This window comes from Mobula hypostoma, chromosome 8 (assembly GCF_963921235.1).
Source record: "Mobula hypostoma chromosome 8, sMobHyp1.1, whole genome shotgun sequence".
NCBI lineage: Eukaryota > Metazoa > Chordata > Chondrichthyes > Myliobatiformes > Myliobatidae > Mobula > Mobula hypostoma.
This window is the reverse complement of record NC_086104.1, coordinates 65,494,520-65,514,252: the sequence shown is the minus strand read 5'-3', so window position 1 is coordinate 65,514,252 and position 19,733 is coordinate 65,494,520. Positions and strand designations below refer to the sequence as shown.

At 38.4% G+C, this 19,733-nt stretch overlaps 2 protein-coding genes across 7 annotated transcripts in view; one reads left to right on the top strand and one right to left on the bottom strand.

Moving 5' to 3' along the window:
• tfb1m (transcription factor B1, mitochondrial) overlaps window positions 1-5,302 on the top strand; it is a 56,229-nt gene extending 50,927 nt beyond the window's left edge. Inside the window, exons 8-9 of one of the 2 annotated variants that reach the window (XM_063056014.1) lie at window positions 3,546-3,825; window positions 5,165-5,302. In XM_063056014.1, the coding sequence (XP_062912084.1) occupies window positions 3,546-3,783 (238 nt within the window). In that variant the 3' untranslated portion in view covers window positions 3,784-3,825; window positions 5,165-5,302. Of the gene's footprint in view, window positions 1-3,545; window positions 4,952-5,164 lie in introns of those variants that run through there. The other variant, XM_063056015.1, reaches the window with a different exon arrangement.
• The window catches only part of LOC134350589 (rho guanine nucleotide exchange factor TIAM2-like), a 276,948-nt gene continuing 261,397 nt past the window's right edge, over window positions 4,183-19,733 (bottom strand). For all 5 annotated transcript variants that reach the window (XM_063056011.1, XM_063056010.1, XM_063056012.1 and 2 more), the window contains 9 exons: window positions 18,491-18,599; window positions 13,557-13,736; window positions 11,977-12,095; window positions 9,799-9,907; window positions 8,694-8,752; window positions 8,489-8,594; window positions 6,766-6,853; window positions 5,959-6,116; window positions 4,183-5,584 (listed from right to left, as the gene is read on the bottom strand). In XM_063056011.1, coding sequence (XP_062912081.1) covers window positions 4,977-5,584; window positions 5,959-6,116; window positions 6,766-6,853; window positions 8,489-8,594; window positions 8,694-8,752; window positions 9,799-9,907; window positions 11,977-12,095; window positions 13,557-13,736; window positions 18,491-18,599 — 1,536 coding nt within the window. In that variant the 3' untranslated portion in view covers window positions 4,183-4,976. The remainder of the gene's footprint in view (window positions 5,585-5,958; window positions 6,117-6,765; window positions 6,854-8,488; window positions 8,595-8,693; window positions 8,753-9,798; window positions 9,908-11,976; window positions 12,096-13,556; window positions 13,737-18,490; window positions 18,600-19,733) is intronic.

Below are 19,733 nucleotides of genomic sequence, written 5' to 3'. Positions count from 1 at the left end.
GTGAAATATGTTTTTAATGCTGCAATTGACAGTAGAAATTATGCTTGTTTGAGAACTGTACTACCTCCTTCTTGCATTCCAGTGAAGGTCTTAGCCCAAAACATTGGTTGTTTATTCCCCCAGCATAGATGCTGCCTAACCTATTGTGTTCCTCTAGCAGTCTTTGTGGGTGTTACTTTAGAATTCCAGCATCTGCAGAATCTCCTATGTTACCCATATTCAGAAACATAGAAAATAGGTGCAGGAGTAGGCCATTCGGCCCTTCGAGCCTGCACCGCCATTCAGTACGATCATGGTTGATCATCCAACTCAGAACCCTGTACCAGCCTTCCCCCCATACCCCCTGATCCCTTTAGCCACAAGGGCCTTATCTAACTCCCTCTTAAATATAGCCAATGAACTGGCCTGAACTGTTTCCTGCGGCAGAGAATTCCACAGATTCACCACTCTCTGTGTGAAGAAGTTTTTCCTCATCTCGGTCCTAAAAGGCTCCCCCTTTATCCACAAACTGTGACCCCTCGTTCTGGACTTCCCCAACAGCAGGAACAATCTTCCTGCATCTAGCCTGTCCAATCCCTTTAGAATTTTATACGTTTCAATCAGATCCCCCCTCAATCTTCTAAATTCCAGAGAGTATAAGCCTAGTCGGTCCAGTCTTCTTTGTATTCCCTCTATGGCAAGAATGTCTTTCCTCAGATGAGGGAACCAAAACTGCACACAATACTCTAGGTGTGGTCTCACCAAGGCCTTGTACAACTGCAGTAGTACCTCCCTGCTCCTGTACTCGAATCCTCTTGCTATGAATGCCAGCATACCATTCGCCTTTTTCACCGCCTGCTGTACCTGCATGCCTACTTTCAATGACTGGTGTACAATGACACCCAGGTCTTGTTACACCTTCCCTTTTCCTAATCGGTCACCATTCAGATAATAATCTGTTTTCCTGTTCTTGCCACCAAAGTGGATAACCTCACATTTATCCACATTAAATTGCATCTCCCATGAATTTGCCCACTCACCTAACCTGTCCAAGTCACCCTGCATCCTCTTAGCATCTTCCTCACAGCTAACACTGCCGCCCGGCTTCCTGTCATCCACAGACTTGGAGATGCTGCATTTAATTCCCTTGTCCAAGTCATTAATATATATTGTAAACAATTGGGGTCCCAGCACTGAGCCTTGCAGTACCCCGTTGGTCACTGCCTGCTATTCTGAAAAGGTCCCATTTATTCCTACTCTTTGCTTCCTGTCTGCCAACCAATTCTCTATCCACATCAATACCATACCCCCAATACCGTGTGCTTTAAGTTTGCACACTAATCTCCTGTGTGGGACCTTATCAAAAGCCTTTTGAAAATCCAGATATACCACATCCACTGGTTCTCCCCTATCCACTCTACTAGTTACATCCTCAAAAAATTCTGAGATTCATCAGACATGATTTTCCTTTCACAAATCCATGCTGACTTTGTCCGATGATTTCACCGCTTTCCAAATGTGCTGTTATCACATCTTCGATAACTGACTCTAGCATTTTCCCCACCACCGATGTCAGGCTTACCGGTCTATAATTCCCCGGTTTCTCTCTCCCTCCTTTTTTAAAAAGCGGGGTTACATTAGCAACCCTCCAATCCTCAGGAACTAATCCAGAATCTAAAGAGTTTTGAAAAATTATCACTAATGCGTCCACTATTTCTTGGGCTACTTCCTTAAGCACTCCGGGATGCAGACCATCTGCCCCTGGGGATATATCTGCCTTTAATCCCTTCAATTTACCTAACACCACTTCCCTACTAACATGTATTTCCCTCAGTTCCTCCATCTCACTAGACCCTCGGTCCCCTACTATTTCCAGAAGATTATTTAAGTCCTCCTTAGTGAAGACAGAACCAAAGTAGTTATTCAATTGGTCTGCCATGTCCTTGCTCCCCATAATCAATTCACCTGTTTCTGACTGTAAGGGACCTACATTTGTCTTAGCCAATCTTTTTCTTTTCACATATCTATAAAAGCTTTTACAGTCAGTTTTTATGTTCCCTGCCAGCTTTCTGTCATAATCTTTTTTCCCTTTCCTAATTAAGCCGTTTGTCCTCCTCTGCTGGACTCTGAATTTCTCCCAGTCCTCAGGTGTCCTGCTTTTTCTGGCTAATTTGTATGCTTCTTCTTTGGAATTGATACTATCCGTAATTTCCATTGTCAACCACGGATGCACTACCTTCCCTAGTTTATTCTTTTGCCAAACTGGGATGAACAATTGTTGTAGTTCATCCATGTGATCTTTAAATGCTTGCCATTGCTTATCCACCGGCAACCCTTTAAGTGTCATTTGCCAGTCTATCTTAGCTAATTCACGTCTCCTACCTTCAAAGTTACCCTTCTTTCAGTTCAGAACCTTTGTTTCTGAATTAACTATATCACTCTCCATCTTAATGAAGAATTCCACCATATTATGGTCACTCTTACCCAAAGGGCCTCGCACGACAAGATTGCTAACTAACCCTTCCTCATTGCTCAATACCCAGTCCAGAATGGCCTGCTCCCTAGTTGGTTCCTCAACATTTAGCTTGCTTTGCGGGTCAATGACCCATTTGCAAGCTACTTTGCACACATGGAAATGCACTGTAGAAAGGACTTGAGTAATCAGGACCAATGTTAAAATGCTTGAACATGGTTCTCAAAGATTAGGGACTTTGTTCACGTATTTATCAAATGCTCACCTGGTCTGACTGGAAAATTATTGTTTCAAGTTGATTATTTTTCATTAGATTCTGAGGTACGGTAATTGGCAGTAGTATTAACTTCTTGCTCTTTCATGGGTCTAGCCGTTTTCAGCATCAGCAGCTTCATAAATCCATGTGTTGAGTACAGGAGATGGGATGTTATGTTGAAATTGTATAAGACGCTGGTGAGGCCAAATTTGGAGTACAGTATTGTGTGCAGTTTTGGTCACCTACCTACAGGAAAGATGTAAATGAATTTGAAAGAGTACAGAGAATTTACAAGGATGTTACCAGGTCTGAAGGAACTGAGTTATAAGGAAAGACTGGGAGGAGATTTAATAGACATATGGGATGGGGTAAATGCCAGCAGGCTTTTTCCACAGAGGTTGGGTGGGACTACAACCAGATGTCATGGGTTAAAAGTTTAAGGGGAACATGAGAGGAAACTTCTTCACTCAAGAGGGTTGTGAGACTGTGGAACGAGCTGCCATCACAAGTGGTGCATGGAAGCTCTGTTTGGATAGGTACATGGATGGTCGGGGTATGGAGGGCTCAGGTGCCGATGCAGGTTGATGGGAGTAAGCAGTTTAAATGCTTCGGCATGGGGTGAAGGACTTGTTTCACTGCTGTACTTCTCTATGACTCTAAACAGTGTTTGCATGTCTTTTAAACAGGTTTTAATAGTTTAAATTACAAAATACCATAACTTGGTAAGTATAGTTGGTATTAAGATCTGTTTGAGTAACTGTCCTTTTAGTATGTTCTGAATGTTTAGCAGCAACAAAATTATAGATAATGACAGTTTGAAATCCTTGCTTTTTCTAGAACTTTATTTCCTGAAGCTCAACGAGCACAGCTAACAGAACGGATGTTTTATACTGCTGATGTCGACCCCACACTCTGCCCAACTCAGCTTTCTATACCTCAGTTTAGAAACCTTTGCAATGTATATAGCCAGCTTTGCAACGAGAATGTGGATCTTTTTTCTTATAACTACAGAGAAGAATTAAAACAAAAGTGGCTTCTTCGTAAAAACAAATCTCAAGGGAGTGAAGATTGCTAACGTTGGACATCAGGCCTTTGTAATGTCAATCTGAAAGTGCAGGTACTGAAAATTAACAATAGCTTTGGTCCTTGGTTTTTATGACATGAAAGTTCTGGGAAAGAATCTGGTAAAAGTGATTGGCAGTTAATGCACTTGTGTGTGTTTTTTTAATTTAAATAATGCACCTTTTTAATCTTATGTGCATTCCATGAGTTTTTCCCTCATGGTAAAGCACTAAAATGATAAGCTGGTTTGCAAGCTGAGGTTTTAAAAAAGACCCTTGATCCAAATGACTGAGCATGGCAGGTAATCAAGTTATCTTTTTAATTGGATCTAAACATGTGGGTATAATGTGTTTTGACAATAATATTTTGTTTTAAAGACATCTAAAGGAAATGAATTAGAGAGCTTCTTGAATACAATATGTATATATTTATTTAACATTGAAGTACTTCCTGCATGTTTAATGTCAAGTAGTCATTCACCAGAATATAAAATATAACCCATTAAAACCAATATTACAATGCAGTGTGTAAAATTACAATATACACAACCTCCAGTTTTTATAGACAAAAAAAAAATCAAGATGCCTAAATAGAAGAATGCTAGCATTAAGAGGCATATACTTTACTGAAGCCTGGAGTGCTGAACATAATGTTAAATAAGTGGAGCCCTGTGTTAGGCTACCAAAGGATAACTTTGCCAAAATAGATTAAACAAAAGACACACACACCATATTTAGAAACTTAAAACAAGACACAATGTAACAAATTCCTTTGATAATTCTGGTGCTAATGTAAACCATTATTTTCCAACTATAAATAAAATTAAGATTTACAGCCTATTATTAAAATAAGCAATTTTATTGAAAATATTACTTTTGGTGTTCAATACCTGCGTTATTTGCAAATCTACATATAAAACTAGTGTCTTATAGAAACCAAACAACTTTATTATCCATAATGGATAATAAATAATTGACTTCTGTACTTAATATTTTCTTGAACGAAAATGTTTTAAACATCTACATTTGAGGCTGACTGTGGTCTTAGTGCAGATGGCATTAAGACAAACTAAACATTGCTTTCCTTTATTATGTTTCTAAAGTCTTTAATCTTAAAATCAACTGGACAAAACAGCACAACTTAAGTCTGAAGAAAAGACAAAATAAACTAACTCCAAAGCCTGAACTGGGCACTGTTTCCTACAAACTAAGGCTTCCCATTACTTTCAATGTTTTCATAAAAGCAATCTTCATTAACTACAGAAGTCAGGCTCTGTATGCTAAATTCCCTCTCCAGCACAGAATTCAAATCAATATTTGGCCCATCAGATTGACTATCCAGAGATCGGTTATGCTTATGCATCACTAACAGATTCCCTTTGTTCTTCTTTGTAGTTGCACTCTTTCTTTTGATGGGACAGAAGTGACCTCGCATTAGCCTAAGATGATCTGTTTGTTCTACCTCTTCTGCTTCTGTTTGTTGACTTGATAGCTGCTCCAAGGCAGCTTTGGTATCAATCTGCATTTTTTCAAATTGTGCCTCAATTTCATTTGTTGAAGACTCATTCTTGGATTCACACAAGTCATCTTCATCACTTAAAATGTCTGATTCCTTTACTTCACCTTCTTGGGCACTGTGTTCCCTCTTTGTGCATGATAGACTACTGTGTTCCAGGCCACTCTCTGAGGTATGGCAGCCACTGCTTAAAGTCCCACTGCTCAGGCTACATTCATCTGAATCAGTGTTGCGTCTCTCAGAATCCTGACACCAAATAGTTGGGGAACGTTTGGTTAACCTTGATGCTCGAGTTGAAGCTGAAGTAAAGAAATAATAAAATTTAATTATTGATTACCCATGAATGTAAAGCAGGATATGAGCTAAGTTGAATTTTAAAACAACCTGCATCATAATTTGAGAGACTTCTTGTATCTATTGCATTAAATAAACCTTGGAGGCCTGACTCACCATTGATTTGAATATTTAACCTTATTATGCTGAGGATAAAAATAGTAGAGTGCAGAAAAATCTAAAACCATTGGTGGAACACTCTTTCAACACACAGAACATTCCTCAAGCAATATCTTTACAGCAGATGTAAAGGTAACTTCAATTCAAGGAAGTGTGATTAGAAGACAATTACTTTTTATACAGAACGGCCAAGAATTTGGCAGTTCATATAGGGTCTTACCAATTTTGGCAGATGATGGCACTCTGTTTCTTAGGGGAATCAAATGATCTTTGTTAAGTTTTTCAAATGGTCCTTCTGACTTGGTCATATGCCGACGAACATTCTCCCTCAGAATTGAACGTATCACTTTAATGATATTTGTTTTACTCTCAGGATCACTGCAAATAGAAAGAACTTAAAAGAAATAACTATTGTTGCAGAAATATATTTAAGACTACATTTTCAAAGTATTTTGGATTTAAATGATCACAGATCTTGTCAGTTTGCATGCTAACAAAGTGTTCTGTTGCAGGACTTGTGTAGAAATCTTTACCAACAGTGAAGATAAAACTTTGTGGCAGTAATGAAAAATTTAGGGGTTGACATTTGGCAACTTTTATAAAACATATAATTAAACTGTCTGTGTTAGACTAACTTAAGACCTAGAATTGAATCCATTTTCTTGACGCGATTAAAGCTAGGATATTTTGGAACAGGAGGAAGCTGAAGAAAGAATTGTTTAGGTGTATTTGTCTTAACAAAGAAGTCAGTAATCTAGGAGAAAACACTTAAAAATAATTTGCCCTTGCAGCATTAAAGAGGACAATGATTCTTTCATTTGGAGAGAAGAATCGGTCTAGTTAATGTGTTAATTGCACTTGCTCTGAAGAAAATGCAGCTTTGTACAGTTTTGCATTGGTTTCTGAAAACAAGGGGGCATGGATAATCTTTGGTCTGAGGTAGACTCAAAAGGAAGGGAGTCTGTATACAAGAACTTTATCCATTCTGATCTCCCTCTTCCCAAATAATTTCAGTGATTGAAGTTACCTGCTACATAGTTGAAATATTGTTTCAGGTCGTCCTTCTATTTCAGATTTGGTGTGGATTAATTCCCAGATGCAGTTAGTATCTGTCCCTGAACCAAAAGACAATAATCATTCTAGAGGCATATAGCTGATTTTTAAAAAACCTTAACAGTCCCATGCTTAGAACTGTGTAATAAACTGTTCACTAGGTAGTTCAATTTATATAGTATTAGCTGGTTATCAAAATAGAAACCTATTGGTAGCATTTCCATTCACCACTGAATGTTCTAAAATTAGTCTCTGGGGTGTTAGAGTAAGGTATCTTGAACAGCAATGAGATTAAATGAACTTACTTATATTGGTACCAAGTGGTAGCAATCAAAGGAAATTGAGTATGTATGCCATTAGATACCCACGAACAGGTTATGAGAAGCTTGTAAATTACCTTGTAATCTTTATTTATGGTTCTTATTGCTGGACAGTGAACATATGTGAGTGCGGAAGGGGGCCCGAATGTGTCGCAGGTTTGCAAACTAGATAGTGCCTGACTGGCAACCCATTTCACAATGAGCTCAATTCTCTTCTCTTGACTTTTACTGTCCCTGAAGACCAGTTTCTCCCCATACTTTATGCATCCATCATTCCCGACATAGAAATAAGTATTTTAGAACCACTGCTTTGGAGGTTAACACCACACACAACTCTTGACTACTGTGCCTGTGTAACAACGATGACAATACAGGTGAATATTCTCCACTACAAACAGCTAATGCAGCACTGTTTGTTTAACAGAAATAGAAATCTGAGAGGGCCCAGGTACCGGACTGGGTTTGAGGCAGATGATGAGAAAATCAACTTATCCTGCCCAGTAAGAATGAACAAATCACTGAGAGGCATTGTTGGTCACCTCGAGCAACAGATCTGTACTCTACCACATTGTGCACATAACCCAGGATATCCTTCAGACTTCAGCAGCCTAGGCTGAATGATACTGTTGCAAGAACATCCCAGGAGTAGCAGCATACATTATCTAAAAATAGGCTGCTAACCTTATGGATCTACAATACGGGACCACAGAGAAATTTAACATGCTAAGGAATCCAGAAATCCTGTTTTCATTGATGAGTGGTAATTGGAAGAAGGCTGCTTCATCACCAGCTTTTTTGATTTGTAGAACTTACTGTATCAGTGTAAAAACCACAATCAGAGTGTTTGCATCAATCTTGAGACAAAAGTGCAGAGTGGATGATTCTTAACAATCTGCTTGAAGCCAGTTTGAATAAACAGTCATTTCAGGCTGAGATCGCTCTTCAGGACTGTAGAAAGGTCTCAGCCCAAAACATCAACTGTTTATTCGTTTCCATAGATGTTGCCTGACCTGCTGAGTTCCTCCAGCATTTTGTGTATGTTGCTCTGGATTTCCAACATCTGCAGAGTCTCTTGTGTTTGAGCCAATTTGATTGTATCCGTAGGATATCAAGTAATGAGAAAGCCAACAACTGGCTGGTTGTAGTGTTTTAGAAGTCACCCACTCCATCTTGTCATTGTGGTATTATCTGAGAAATAACTAATGAAAGATCATGGTTGGTTTAGAGTACCTTGCAATAAAATTTAAGTGGTAGATATTAAAATCTGAAAAGGATCTGTAAAAGAGCTCAAAAATGTTGAGTATTTGGATGGCACTGTCTTAATCCAATTGGTGATCAGCACACAAATTCATTCTATTTATATTAAAATGGAATTACCTGCAGCATTTCCCATCCGAACCTGAAGAGCTGATAGTGGAATCAGCCATTTGAATTTAAACTGATCAGTATCACCATAGATGCAAGTGGAACGTGGTACTGTTCCCTAGAATTAGAACAGGTTTCAGGAATCAAATGTTTGAAACACAAAAAGAATACCTTTCTGCAATCAAACCAGGCCAATTTCTTCACTCAGGTCACTTACTGTTTTTTTCTTAAGCTTGTAAATTTCCTTGTAGACCAATATGACGGCTCGTCTAAAAACTAAAGAAAAAAATACATGTCAGTTGGAAAGCTATGGGCAATGTGAACGAGGAATTTCTAGTAAGTGAATCATAAGCTTGCATTGATCAAGCCTCTGTCCTTTGTACACACCATCCATCGCTACAACTGATCTTTGGATCGGCCCTGACTGACTGAAAGAATTAATTGGAGAAAAAGTCAAATCAGGTGCAAGCAAAGTTACAGTTCTCACTACTAATCCAAGAAAACCAGCAGGCAAACTTTAAACTGGATAATTATTGTTTCTTGCAGATATTTAAATGTCATTTGGTCTCTTTTATACTCAGCATAGACATGCATCTTGTTATGTCCATCTCTCCTTTTTATCAGCAACTTGAATCTCTTAGCTCTTCATTTTGAAGAAATGTCATCCACCCAAATACAGTACGATTCCAGCATTTGCTGTTTAACTCTCAAATGAATGTTGGATCAGGGAATGTTCTGAACTCTTTCTGAAGTGTCTTTTTTTTTAAAAAAGTGTATTATTCCTCAGATCACTCAGTGATTCAATAGGAAATAGAATGCTGCACACAGATGAGGAAAATTCAATGTAAAAGACTTCATTTATAACAAATATGGTATCCTGATTGGAAAAGTAGTTTGCAGTGTTGGGAGTTGTGGTGGATGTCCATGTGGAAGGAATAACAAATCTAAAACCAGAAAGGGCAAGTCATTTCTCATCACTTTTCCCCAAAACGTACACATTGTGTTAGGATAGAATTGGATTTTTCATCAAAAAGTTTATCGGTATTCTGTGTTCAGGTTTATAAATAAAGTATGCTGTTGTGTGATAGCAAACAGCTGCCAAAATAAGTCAGGAGTCTAAGAGGATGAAGAAGAAACATTCAGCAAAAATCATTGTTAAATCTTCAGTTCTTGGAGCCAGCTGCCGGTATGAGAATCTTTGATTCATACCTCATTGGAAATGTGAAGTTCTTGCTTACCAAATTTAGAATAGCAAAGTCAACTACCATCCATTTCCACTTCTCTGTCGTCGTCCCCCCCCCCCCCCCCACTGTGGCACTCACCAAATACAGTCAGTTCAGGATCTTTTCTCATTCGATTCAGAGATGGGAAAGGGTTTAACCAAATTACAGAAGAGTACAACAAAAGCTCTCCCATTGAAAGTTCTGTGACCTAAAAGAAAATATGGGAATTTAAGTTGCAGTACAGAAATCGTTGTTAAAAAGAGCAAAAAACATTATCTTGGTGAGCTACATTCATTGTTCCGATTGCATTTTATAATATCAGATTTAAAAGAAAGCTAAATTTTTCCAAGTGTTAATAAGTTTCAAGTCACCCATTTGCATTGTCAGCCTTTAATATAATTCTCTGCCACAGAAGGTTGTGAATAATTATCTGTTTATATTCAGGCTTGGCATCAAAACACAAAGTGCTGGGCTGAAATGCACAGTCAGTGTTTTGGGTCAAGGCCCTTCATCTGGACTGGATTTTTACTGAGGGCCAAAGATCATGAAAGTCAAGGTGGGAAAGTGAATTTAATGCTTAGACTTTGCCTTGCCCTTGTTATATCACTCAAGTGGTGAAAGGGTGTAATAGGGAATTGCGTTGATTGTTATTTTTGTAACCATTGCACTAAAACAAAGAATATAGGTAAATTAACTATTATTGTAGCTATGTTATCCATTGAAAAATGGTACCACAGTTGTTTCAAGCTCAGCCTCCTAGGCAAAGCATAACCAAGGAAACTAAACTTAATTCATGTATCAACCAGATAATTAATGCAGAACTATAAATTTAACCACTAAGCTAGAGTTTGACAGCACAGAAAGAGGCTTTTTCACCCACGCTGAGCATCAAATCCCACTTACCAGCACTTGGTCCCCAGCCTTCTTTACTTAGGCAATTCAGGTGCTTATTCAAACAGTTGCTCAGTACCCGTTTCCATCATCATTGTCTCAGGCAAAGCATTGCAGCCACTCTGGGTGGGAAGATTGCTCAACCACCCATGCCCAACCTCCCTAAAGTTACACCCTTTAATTTTAGGTACTTTTATGGGAAAAATTTCTGACTCAGTGCTCTGTGCCCTTTTAAACATCTCTCTCCATCTCCTCCACTTCAATGAAAAAACAACAGACCATCCAGTCTATTCTCATAACTAAGGTGGCTCATGCCAGGCACCACTGTTTTGAATGGAGATATAAAAGACTGCAGATGCTGGAATCTTGAGAACTACGCAATCTGCTGGACAAAATCAGCATCAGTGGGAGGAACTCCGCAATGACATTTTTTTTCCCTCCCACTGATGGTGCTCAGCCTGTTGAGTTTTTTCAGCAAATTGCATGTAGCATCATGTTGAATCTCCTCTTCACCCTCTCCAGCGTAAAACACTGTGTGTGAGACCTAACCTATGTTTTATAAAATTCTACCATAACCTTATATTTCTATGCCACTGAATGTATCTTACCTGTTGCCACCCATAGGGAACCTTGAACTTGTTCCCTACCATTTGTTATCTATTCTTACGCCCATTGTCTAAAAGCCTTTCCATTGTACTCAACAAGATTAAATTCCATCTGTCATTGCTCTGCTCCTCTTGCCCACTGATGAATGTAAATGACACTGAGAGGCTTGCAAGTCATTCTAACTGCTGATCTTTGCTTTCTGCCACTAAACTTTTCAGGTAAAAGTTTCATTTAATTAAAGTTCCTAATGATTGAATTCAAAAGACAGGCTCAGTTTATAATGTTACCACCAGTACAAACCTTGCAGATCAGGAAGATCTCAGGTTTGATATCGTGTTCATGATGTATTTTGATCTGACCAGGCCACTGATAAAGGTGTGAGAATTAGGCTCAGGTTAATAAAAGTAAGGATTCATAATTGTGATATACTAATCTACTTGTGGGTACAATTACAACTTTAAAGGACACTTAAACAAGTATATGGATAGGAAAGGTTTAAAGGAACATGGGCTAAACAGAGGCAAATGGGACTAGCTGAGGCAAGACAACTTGGTTGGCTTAGTCTGAAGGACCTTTTTTCTGTGCGTATGATTCTGGGAAAAAAATTGCATACTCCAAAGTGTGTGATTGACATAATACTTCACTGCATTGACTTCTACAAAATACAAACACTTAGTTCCAGCTTATATAGTAGTTAATTTTGTGACAATAGAGGGAAGAATTCTTGAAGCACGAATAGAAAGCCTAGAAAAGAATAAACATCCATGCAAAGAGTTTTACCTCTTTCTTCGTTCCAGGCTGTTCTGCAATCAGCTGATCAAAGACAGTTCCATAATCCTCATAGATTTTCTGCATCTCATTGATGTGACTAGCAACTTTCTCCATTTCCTTCAATGTTTCTATGATTAAAAATAAAATAGCAAAGTCACAATTATATCGTTTTTAAAATATTTTGTGTTTGTCATGCCTTTTAAATGACTGATGGTTTTTCATCATTTGAGACTGCAATGAATAAGGGATGTCAGGTGCATATCTCAGGAATCGGAGAAGGGAGTGGTACAGGATTGCAGCATGATTTACTTTTTCCATCGACTTCCATGGAACAGAAACATCAGGAGCTGTAGGTGTGCCTACATTAGATCTGGCAAAGCTCCTGCAATGCACAGTAACTTAAAACTTGATGTTTTTTGAAAGATCCATTAACAATATTGCTTGTTTCCCAGTTTGGGTCTGCACCAGTTTCTACAAGAATGTATTGGTTAGATAAAAATTAGCTTAAATGATGGATGATTGGAGGGTGATATAAAGTTCATGCTCGGAGTTCAACATTTAAAGTGTAGAGCTAAAGATGGCGATTCATCTCCCATCATATTCTTGGGCTGTCCAGAGGGGAGATCCAATACTTCTTGTAACTGAGGTACTTCGACAATATTCATGGTGCTTAAAAGAAAGGACACTCAACATCTTCAAATGGACTTTTGTGCTCGGCCTGTAAATGTTCCACCTCTTCCTAGTATCAAATCATTGTGTTCCTTTGATGCCATACTTGTTCAAACTCTGCTTATTCTGGAATTCAGCTCTCTTATCCATTCTTACCTACATACAGTGGCCACTTTATTAGGTACACTTGCTTGTAATGCAAATATCTGATCAGCCAATTGTGGCAGCAACCCAAAGCATAAAACCATGCAGATGTGGTCAAGATATTCAGTTGTTGTTGAGACCAAATATCAAAACGGGGAACAAATGTGATCTAATTGACTTTGACTGTGGAATAATTACTGGTAGCAAACAGGGTGGTTTGAGTATCTCAGAAAGTGCCAATCTCCTGGGATTTTCACATGTAATAGTCTCTAGCATTTTACTTCATATAAATACTGAGGTATATTCACCTAATCAAGCCAGTCACATCCCTACAATAAGTTTCCTCAGATTAAAATAATTAAAGTTCGGAATTTTTAAAAATCTCTTTAATAATTAATTAAATTAACCAGTTTAAGCTTTTAATAGACACTTTGAGATTCAAACCATCGTAAAACAAGAAAGCATTGGAACTTCACCCCTTTTAATTGAATGCTTTAAAAATTTAATATCCAGTTTAATGAGGGCTCTGGAAGCACCACTACTATGCCTCAAAACACTGCAGGTAACTTCCACTCTTTCATTACTTTGACAAATCTATCCACCACCAAGAAAATTATGATTTGGTCACACACCAAATGTGTACCTACCATTGCTGGGAATATTAAAAAATGCTTCTGAAATGAAACCAAACTACTCCTTTGTGAAAGATAATTGTGTTGTGCTGTAGGCTTTCTGTGTTTCTATGTCTTCGTCTTTGGCATGCTTTCAGTACTGACCTGTTAGATGATAGTGCTCTTCACTCTCTGCATCAGTTAGAGATACTAGCTCTTTCAGTAGTAACGGATATTTCAAAACTCTCTGCACAGGCTTAATTAGATAAGATTCCAAGGTAAAAGAATGTTGCTTTGTTGGATTTCGTGCATCCAAAAATTCTTTAAAGGCTTTGTCAGTTTTAGCTGGAATTCAACAGAAGAAAATAAACTTTTTGACAATACACAGAGGAAAAAAAAAGTGAGACACGGCACAGGTTTGTTAAAAAAAAAATTAAGTACTGATGAATGATATCAAGTACACAAACAGTAACTTTATAGAAAAGATCTATTGCTTTATGAATACATTGGCTGATTATTTTGATACTGTTTACAAAATGTTTTATAACAATATTATGAATACTTGTTTATCATTTAAATTTCAGTGCAATAGAAACATGAATCATTTACATAAATATAGGTATCAGTCACTACTGTTATAGTATTCAAACTTTGTTGCATCTTCCCACAACACTGACAGTAGTTTAAAAATAGGCGCTATGTGCTGAAATAATAAAAGACACTACAAATGCATGTTTATTTTCCTCAGTTTCTTTACAGGGATGAGAAACATTCATGAACACTGGATTAATCTGTCATGACAAAAAAATATTACTAATGAAAGTCTGTTTATAAAGACGAAGACATCTTTTATAATGTTATGGTTTGCACAATGCCAAGTTATTGCTGGGATCACAATGAACTTCCTACTGTAAGTGACTAAGCTGGACCAGTACATTCTTTTCCAGCTGAATTTCCATGTCATTTCTCCCACTGGTACTGAAAACTGAGCTCAGCAGTTGCTGTTAGCTCCATTAACACTCATTATGAGCAAAATTCAGTCACACATTTTGCATATTTATCAAACTAGAGCAATGTAAATTAGGTTTCTCTTGGCTGGTGCCAGTACAGAACCTTTAAGCACAATTTCTGCCATGACACTACCTGTCAGCACCCATGATGTAGCACAAAATTTGTATCATAAATGTGGTGGCAAAGGCAAAGCCAGGGAGATCTATCTGAAATTTAAGACACTAACTCAATTAACATTGAATTAACACAGGTAAACTCTTCTCGGGCCTCTAGCAGGGTACATCTTGATTTTAATGGACTCTATATAATGATAAACTACCATCTTCATCAGGGATGATGCCGAGGCATGTCTTGTTTGTCTCTCCAGAATGGTTAGTCCTCATCCAATCAAGTTTTCACTATCCTACCTTGTTTACAAGCGAATCTCAGTTCTTCCTTGTTGTGAGACCTTTGTCTTTGTTAAGATTCTTTTTCTCTGGTTTTATTTCAATAGCTTCCTTCACCAGGCAGTCCCAAAAGCCACAGTAGTTTTGTGTTGTTGAAATCAATCTTTTGGCCATTGTAAATGCTATGTTCTGCTACCCCTGATTTCTCCAGGTAATCCAGATACACCTTTTGTGCTCCTTGATGGAGGGTTTCCACCGTGTATACTGACCCGGCTGATATACACTGCTCCACAGTCACAGGGAATCTTGTAACTGCCAGCTGTCCTGAGTACCAGGTCATCTTTGACCCTCACGAGCAGTGATTTGAGCCTCCTTACGGGTTTGTGGATGGTATTAATCTAGTATCTCTTCAGGATCCTAGTGATCCTTCCAGAAACCTTGGAAATATAGTGAAGGCAAGTGGTAGCGACGGGTTACTCGTCGTTGTTAGATTTCCTGGTTTTTCCGTTGGCCCAATTAATTTCCTTGACCTTGTAGCCATTCTGTAATGAGGTTGTGCGTAATCATCTTACTTTCTTGTGGAAACTCCCTGGGTCCGAAATAGCTTTTGCAAGGTTACTGTGCCACGCAAATGGCTTTTGGGACTACCTGGTGAAGGAAGCCATTAAAATAAAACTAGAGAATTTTTTTAAAACAAAGACAAAGGTCTTGCTCCAAGTAAGAACTGGAATTCAATTGTAAACAAGATGGTTCAGCAGAAACCTGATTGATTGAGGACTAACCAATCAGGAGGGACGGATGACAAGGGTATAAATACCACCGGACTAGACATGCCTAGCTAGGCATCATCCCTGATGAAGATGACTGCGTTTGTCATCAAAACATCAGTTCAAATCGATACTTGTACCCAATTGGAAGCCCGAGAAGAGTTTATTCATTATATATGTGGGAAAGCATTAGTTCCCTTTTCATTGAATTACAACTTTTATTTAAAAGAAAAATACTCCCATCTAATTTTCCCAATTATAGGATACCCACAAATGGCACTGAAAATAACATTCTTAATGTATTTGGTGTGGGGTGGAGGATCAGAAATGGTGAAATCTGAAAATTACATTGTTGAAATGTAGCTTGTGTTTAATTCTGCAGATGTTAGTCATCAGAAGTAGTAAGCTATTGAAAAGGAATAATTCTAACTCAATAAAACAGGTGTTCAGTGCATGCTATTAACAAAAAATTACTTAATGAGGCACATGATTAATAGATATCAAGTAATAGGCTGCTACTGCTCCACAGGCCATTAAATTTAATTTTCCTTGAGTAAAACTTTTTTTTCTGAACCAATGGTGGAATAGTTTTTGTTTTAATTTGCATATCAGCTCCAATTTCAATTTTATCTTCATCAGTTGGCATCTTTAGCAAACAGAGCCTGGGTTCAGCACCTACACTGAGAAACATCTAATCTGCGAGAAACATCTAATCTACAAGAACCATAAGCATTTCTCAGTGTAAGTGCTGTTAAGTAACTGACTGAAGTAAGATGGTGATTTCTCCATTCACTCCTGGACTGTTCAAAGAATCAATCAGCCAAACAGGAGCTGAGCCATTTACACTGGTTATCCTTTCAGATGTACAAGCAGTATTCCCTGATTCCATTCAATTGCTGTAGGACTACAGCACAGGAACAGAGCAAGTTATATAGTGGCATGCAAAAGTTTGGGCACCTCTGGTCAAAATTTCTGTTACTGTGAATAGTTAAGTGAGTAGAAGGTGAACTGATCTCCAAAAGTCAAAGTCAAAGATGAAACATTCTTTTCAAAATTTTAAGCAAGATTAGTGTATTATTTTTGTTTTGTACAATTTTAGAGTGGGGGAAAAAAGGAAGGGAGCACCATGCAAAAGTCTGGGCACCCCAAGAGATTTGAGCTCTCACAATTACTTTTACCAAAGTCAGACCTTAATTAGCTTGTTAGGGCTATGGCTTGTGCACAGTCATCATTAGGAAAGGCCAGGTGATGCCAATTTCAAAGATTTGTAAATACCCTGACTCCTCAAACCTTGTCCCAACGATCATCAGCTATAGGCACCTCTAAGCAGCTGCGTAGCACTCTGAAAATTAAAATAAATGATGCCCACAAAGCAGGAGAAGGCTATAAGAAGACAGCAAAGTGTTCTCAGGTAGCTGTTTCCTCAGTTTGTAATGTAATTAAGAAATGGCAGTTAACAGGAACAGTGGAGGTCAGGTTGGAAGACCAAGAAAACCTTCCAAGAGAACTGCTTGTAGGATTGCTAGAAAGGCAAATCAAAACCCCCGTTTGACTGCAAAATACCTTCAGGAAGATTTAGCAGACTCTGGAGCGGTGGTGCACTGTTCTACTGTGCAGTGACACCTGCACAAATATGACCTTCATGGAAGAGTCATCAGAAGAAAACCTTTCCTGTGTCCTCACCACAAAATTCAGCATCAGAAGTTTGCAAAGGAACATCTAAACAAGCCTGATGCATTTTGGAAACAAGTCCTGTGGACTGCTGAATTTAAAATAGAACTTTTTGGCCACAATGAGCTACATATCTTTGGAGAAAAAAGGGTGCAGAATTTCATGAAAAGAACACCACTCCAACTGTTAAGCACAGGGGTGGATCGATCGTGCTTTGGGCTTGTGTTGCAGCCAGTGGCATGGGGAAGAATGAATTCAATTAAATACCAGAAAATTTTGTAAGCAAACATCACACCATCTGTATAAAAGCTGAAATTGAAAAGAGGATGGCTTCTGCAACAGGATAATGATCCTAAACACACCTCAAAATCCACAATGGACTACCAAGAGGTGCAAGCTGAAGGTTTTGCCATGGCCCTCACAGTCCCCTGACCTAAACATCATCGAGAATCTGTGGATAGACCTCAAAAGAGCAGCGCATGCAAGACAGCCCAAGAATCTCACAGAACTAGAAGCCTTTTGCAAGGAAGAATGGGTGAAAATCCCCCAAACAAGAATTGAAAGACTCTTAGCTGGCTACAGAAAGTGTTTACAAGCTGTGATACTTGCCAAAGGGATGTTACTAAGTACTGACCATGCAGGGTGCCCAAACTTTTGCTTTGGGCCCTTTTCCTTTTTTGTTATTTTGAAACTGTAAAAGATGGAAATAAAAAAGTAATCTTGCTTAAAATATTAAAGAAATGTGTCTTTAACTTTATGCCTTTTGGAAATCAGGTCATCTTTTACTCGCTTAGCTATTCACAGTAACAGAAATTTTGACCAGGGGTGCCCAAACTTTTGCATGCCACTCTATTTGTTTTAAACTTGCATTGTTTAATGATTTTTGTTGTTTAAAATTATAAATGCAATCAAACTAATGCTTCTGAGTGTCAGGGACATTTGAAAATATTATTATTAAAATAACTCATTGGCAACAAATCCAGAGCTAAGCCTCAACACCTAACAAGCAGCACCTACTTTGCTTGGTTCTGGGACCAGTAAGAAATGCCTTCCAGCCTTTATAAAACAATAGGGTATGCACACAATCTTTTGCATGGGACCTGACTCAGGCAAAAAAGATCAGTGCTTATTCATCACCATAAATTCAACTAAATTCAGTCATACTATAACAATGAATAATATGCAGCATAAGCCAGTATTGCAGTTAAACCCCACATGAACTTAATTGTTTAATTAAAATCTACTGATAACATTTATATCTTACCTCTTTCCAAAACTTTCTGGGCCTTTCTGTGGTTTGCACAAAAACCACTGTAAAGTTTGAAGTGATCAGCATAATACAAGAATGAACCACCCAGGGAAAACAAGAGTTTCTGAAACAGAAACAAATCAATTTAATATTATGTGAAAACTGCCCAATTATCCTTCCAACAGAAGGTATGAAACAAAGATTCTGTCCACACAATGTCACGCACAAAAATGGGTCAAAGAAACAGGTTTAGAAAAATTGCTCCTTTAAATTAAACTTTTGGCAGCCTTAAAATCCACCAGTCAATCCAGTCCTAATTCCAGCATAAAGTTATTCCATAAATCAGCACTAAAAACCAGGAGGCTACTTGCATGCAAGAAATGAAAATGACTTGACTTTTCCTCTCCCATTCTGAAGCTATGAGCTGCTGTTGTGACATATTTGAGGATTACAGAACTAGCTCTCTGGAATCCTGACATCTAGATGCAAGAATTGAAAATATATATTGCCAGACTACTTACAGTCTAAACATGGGCAAAACTTCTAATAATCATTATGTGAGGCAAGAATGATGAACTCCTTAAAAGCTAGGGTTCAAGGGGAAACTCCACTGAGTAACAAAACAAAGGAAGATGGTTGTGCATTTTGGAAGGTGATCAAAGTCGTCACAGAAGACCACAGCACAGAAGCAGGTCCCTCACCCCAGATAGTCCATCCTGAATGATTAACAAGCTGAGTTCCATTGACCCGCACCTGGATTGTCATCCTCCATACCCCTCCCATCTATGTACCTACCCAAATTTCTCTTAATGGCATTATGATCACTAGAGCAGAGTGTTCCCCTACACAAACTTCTGTCACCTGCCCTGTCTCATTCCCTAATAGGAGATCTAGTATCACACTCTCTCGTTGGAATGTCTACTGATTAAGGAAACTTTTCTGAATACATTTGACAAACTCGATCCCACCCAGCCCTTTTACAGTATGGGAGTCCTGGTCACAATGTGGAAAGTTAAAATCACAGCCTTGTGTTTCTTGCAACAGTCTGCAAATTTCTTTTACTTGATCCCACGGACTGTTGGGTGGTCTACACTATAATCCCATTAATATGTTCACCCCTTCTTATTCCTCAGTTCCACCCATATTGCCTCAGTAGATGAGCTCTCCAGCCTGTCCTGTTTGAGCACTGCCGTGACCTTTTCCCTAATTCGTAATGCCAACCCTCTCCCCTTTAATCCCACCCTCTCTATTATTGTCT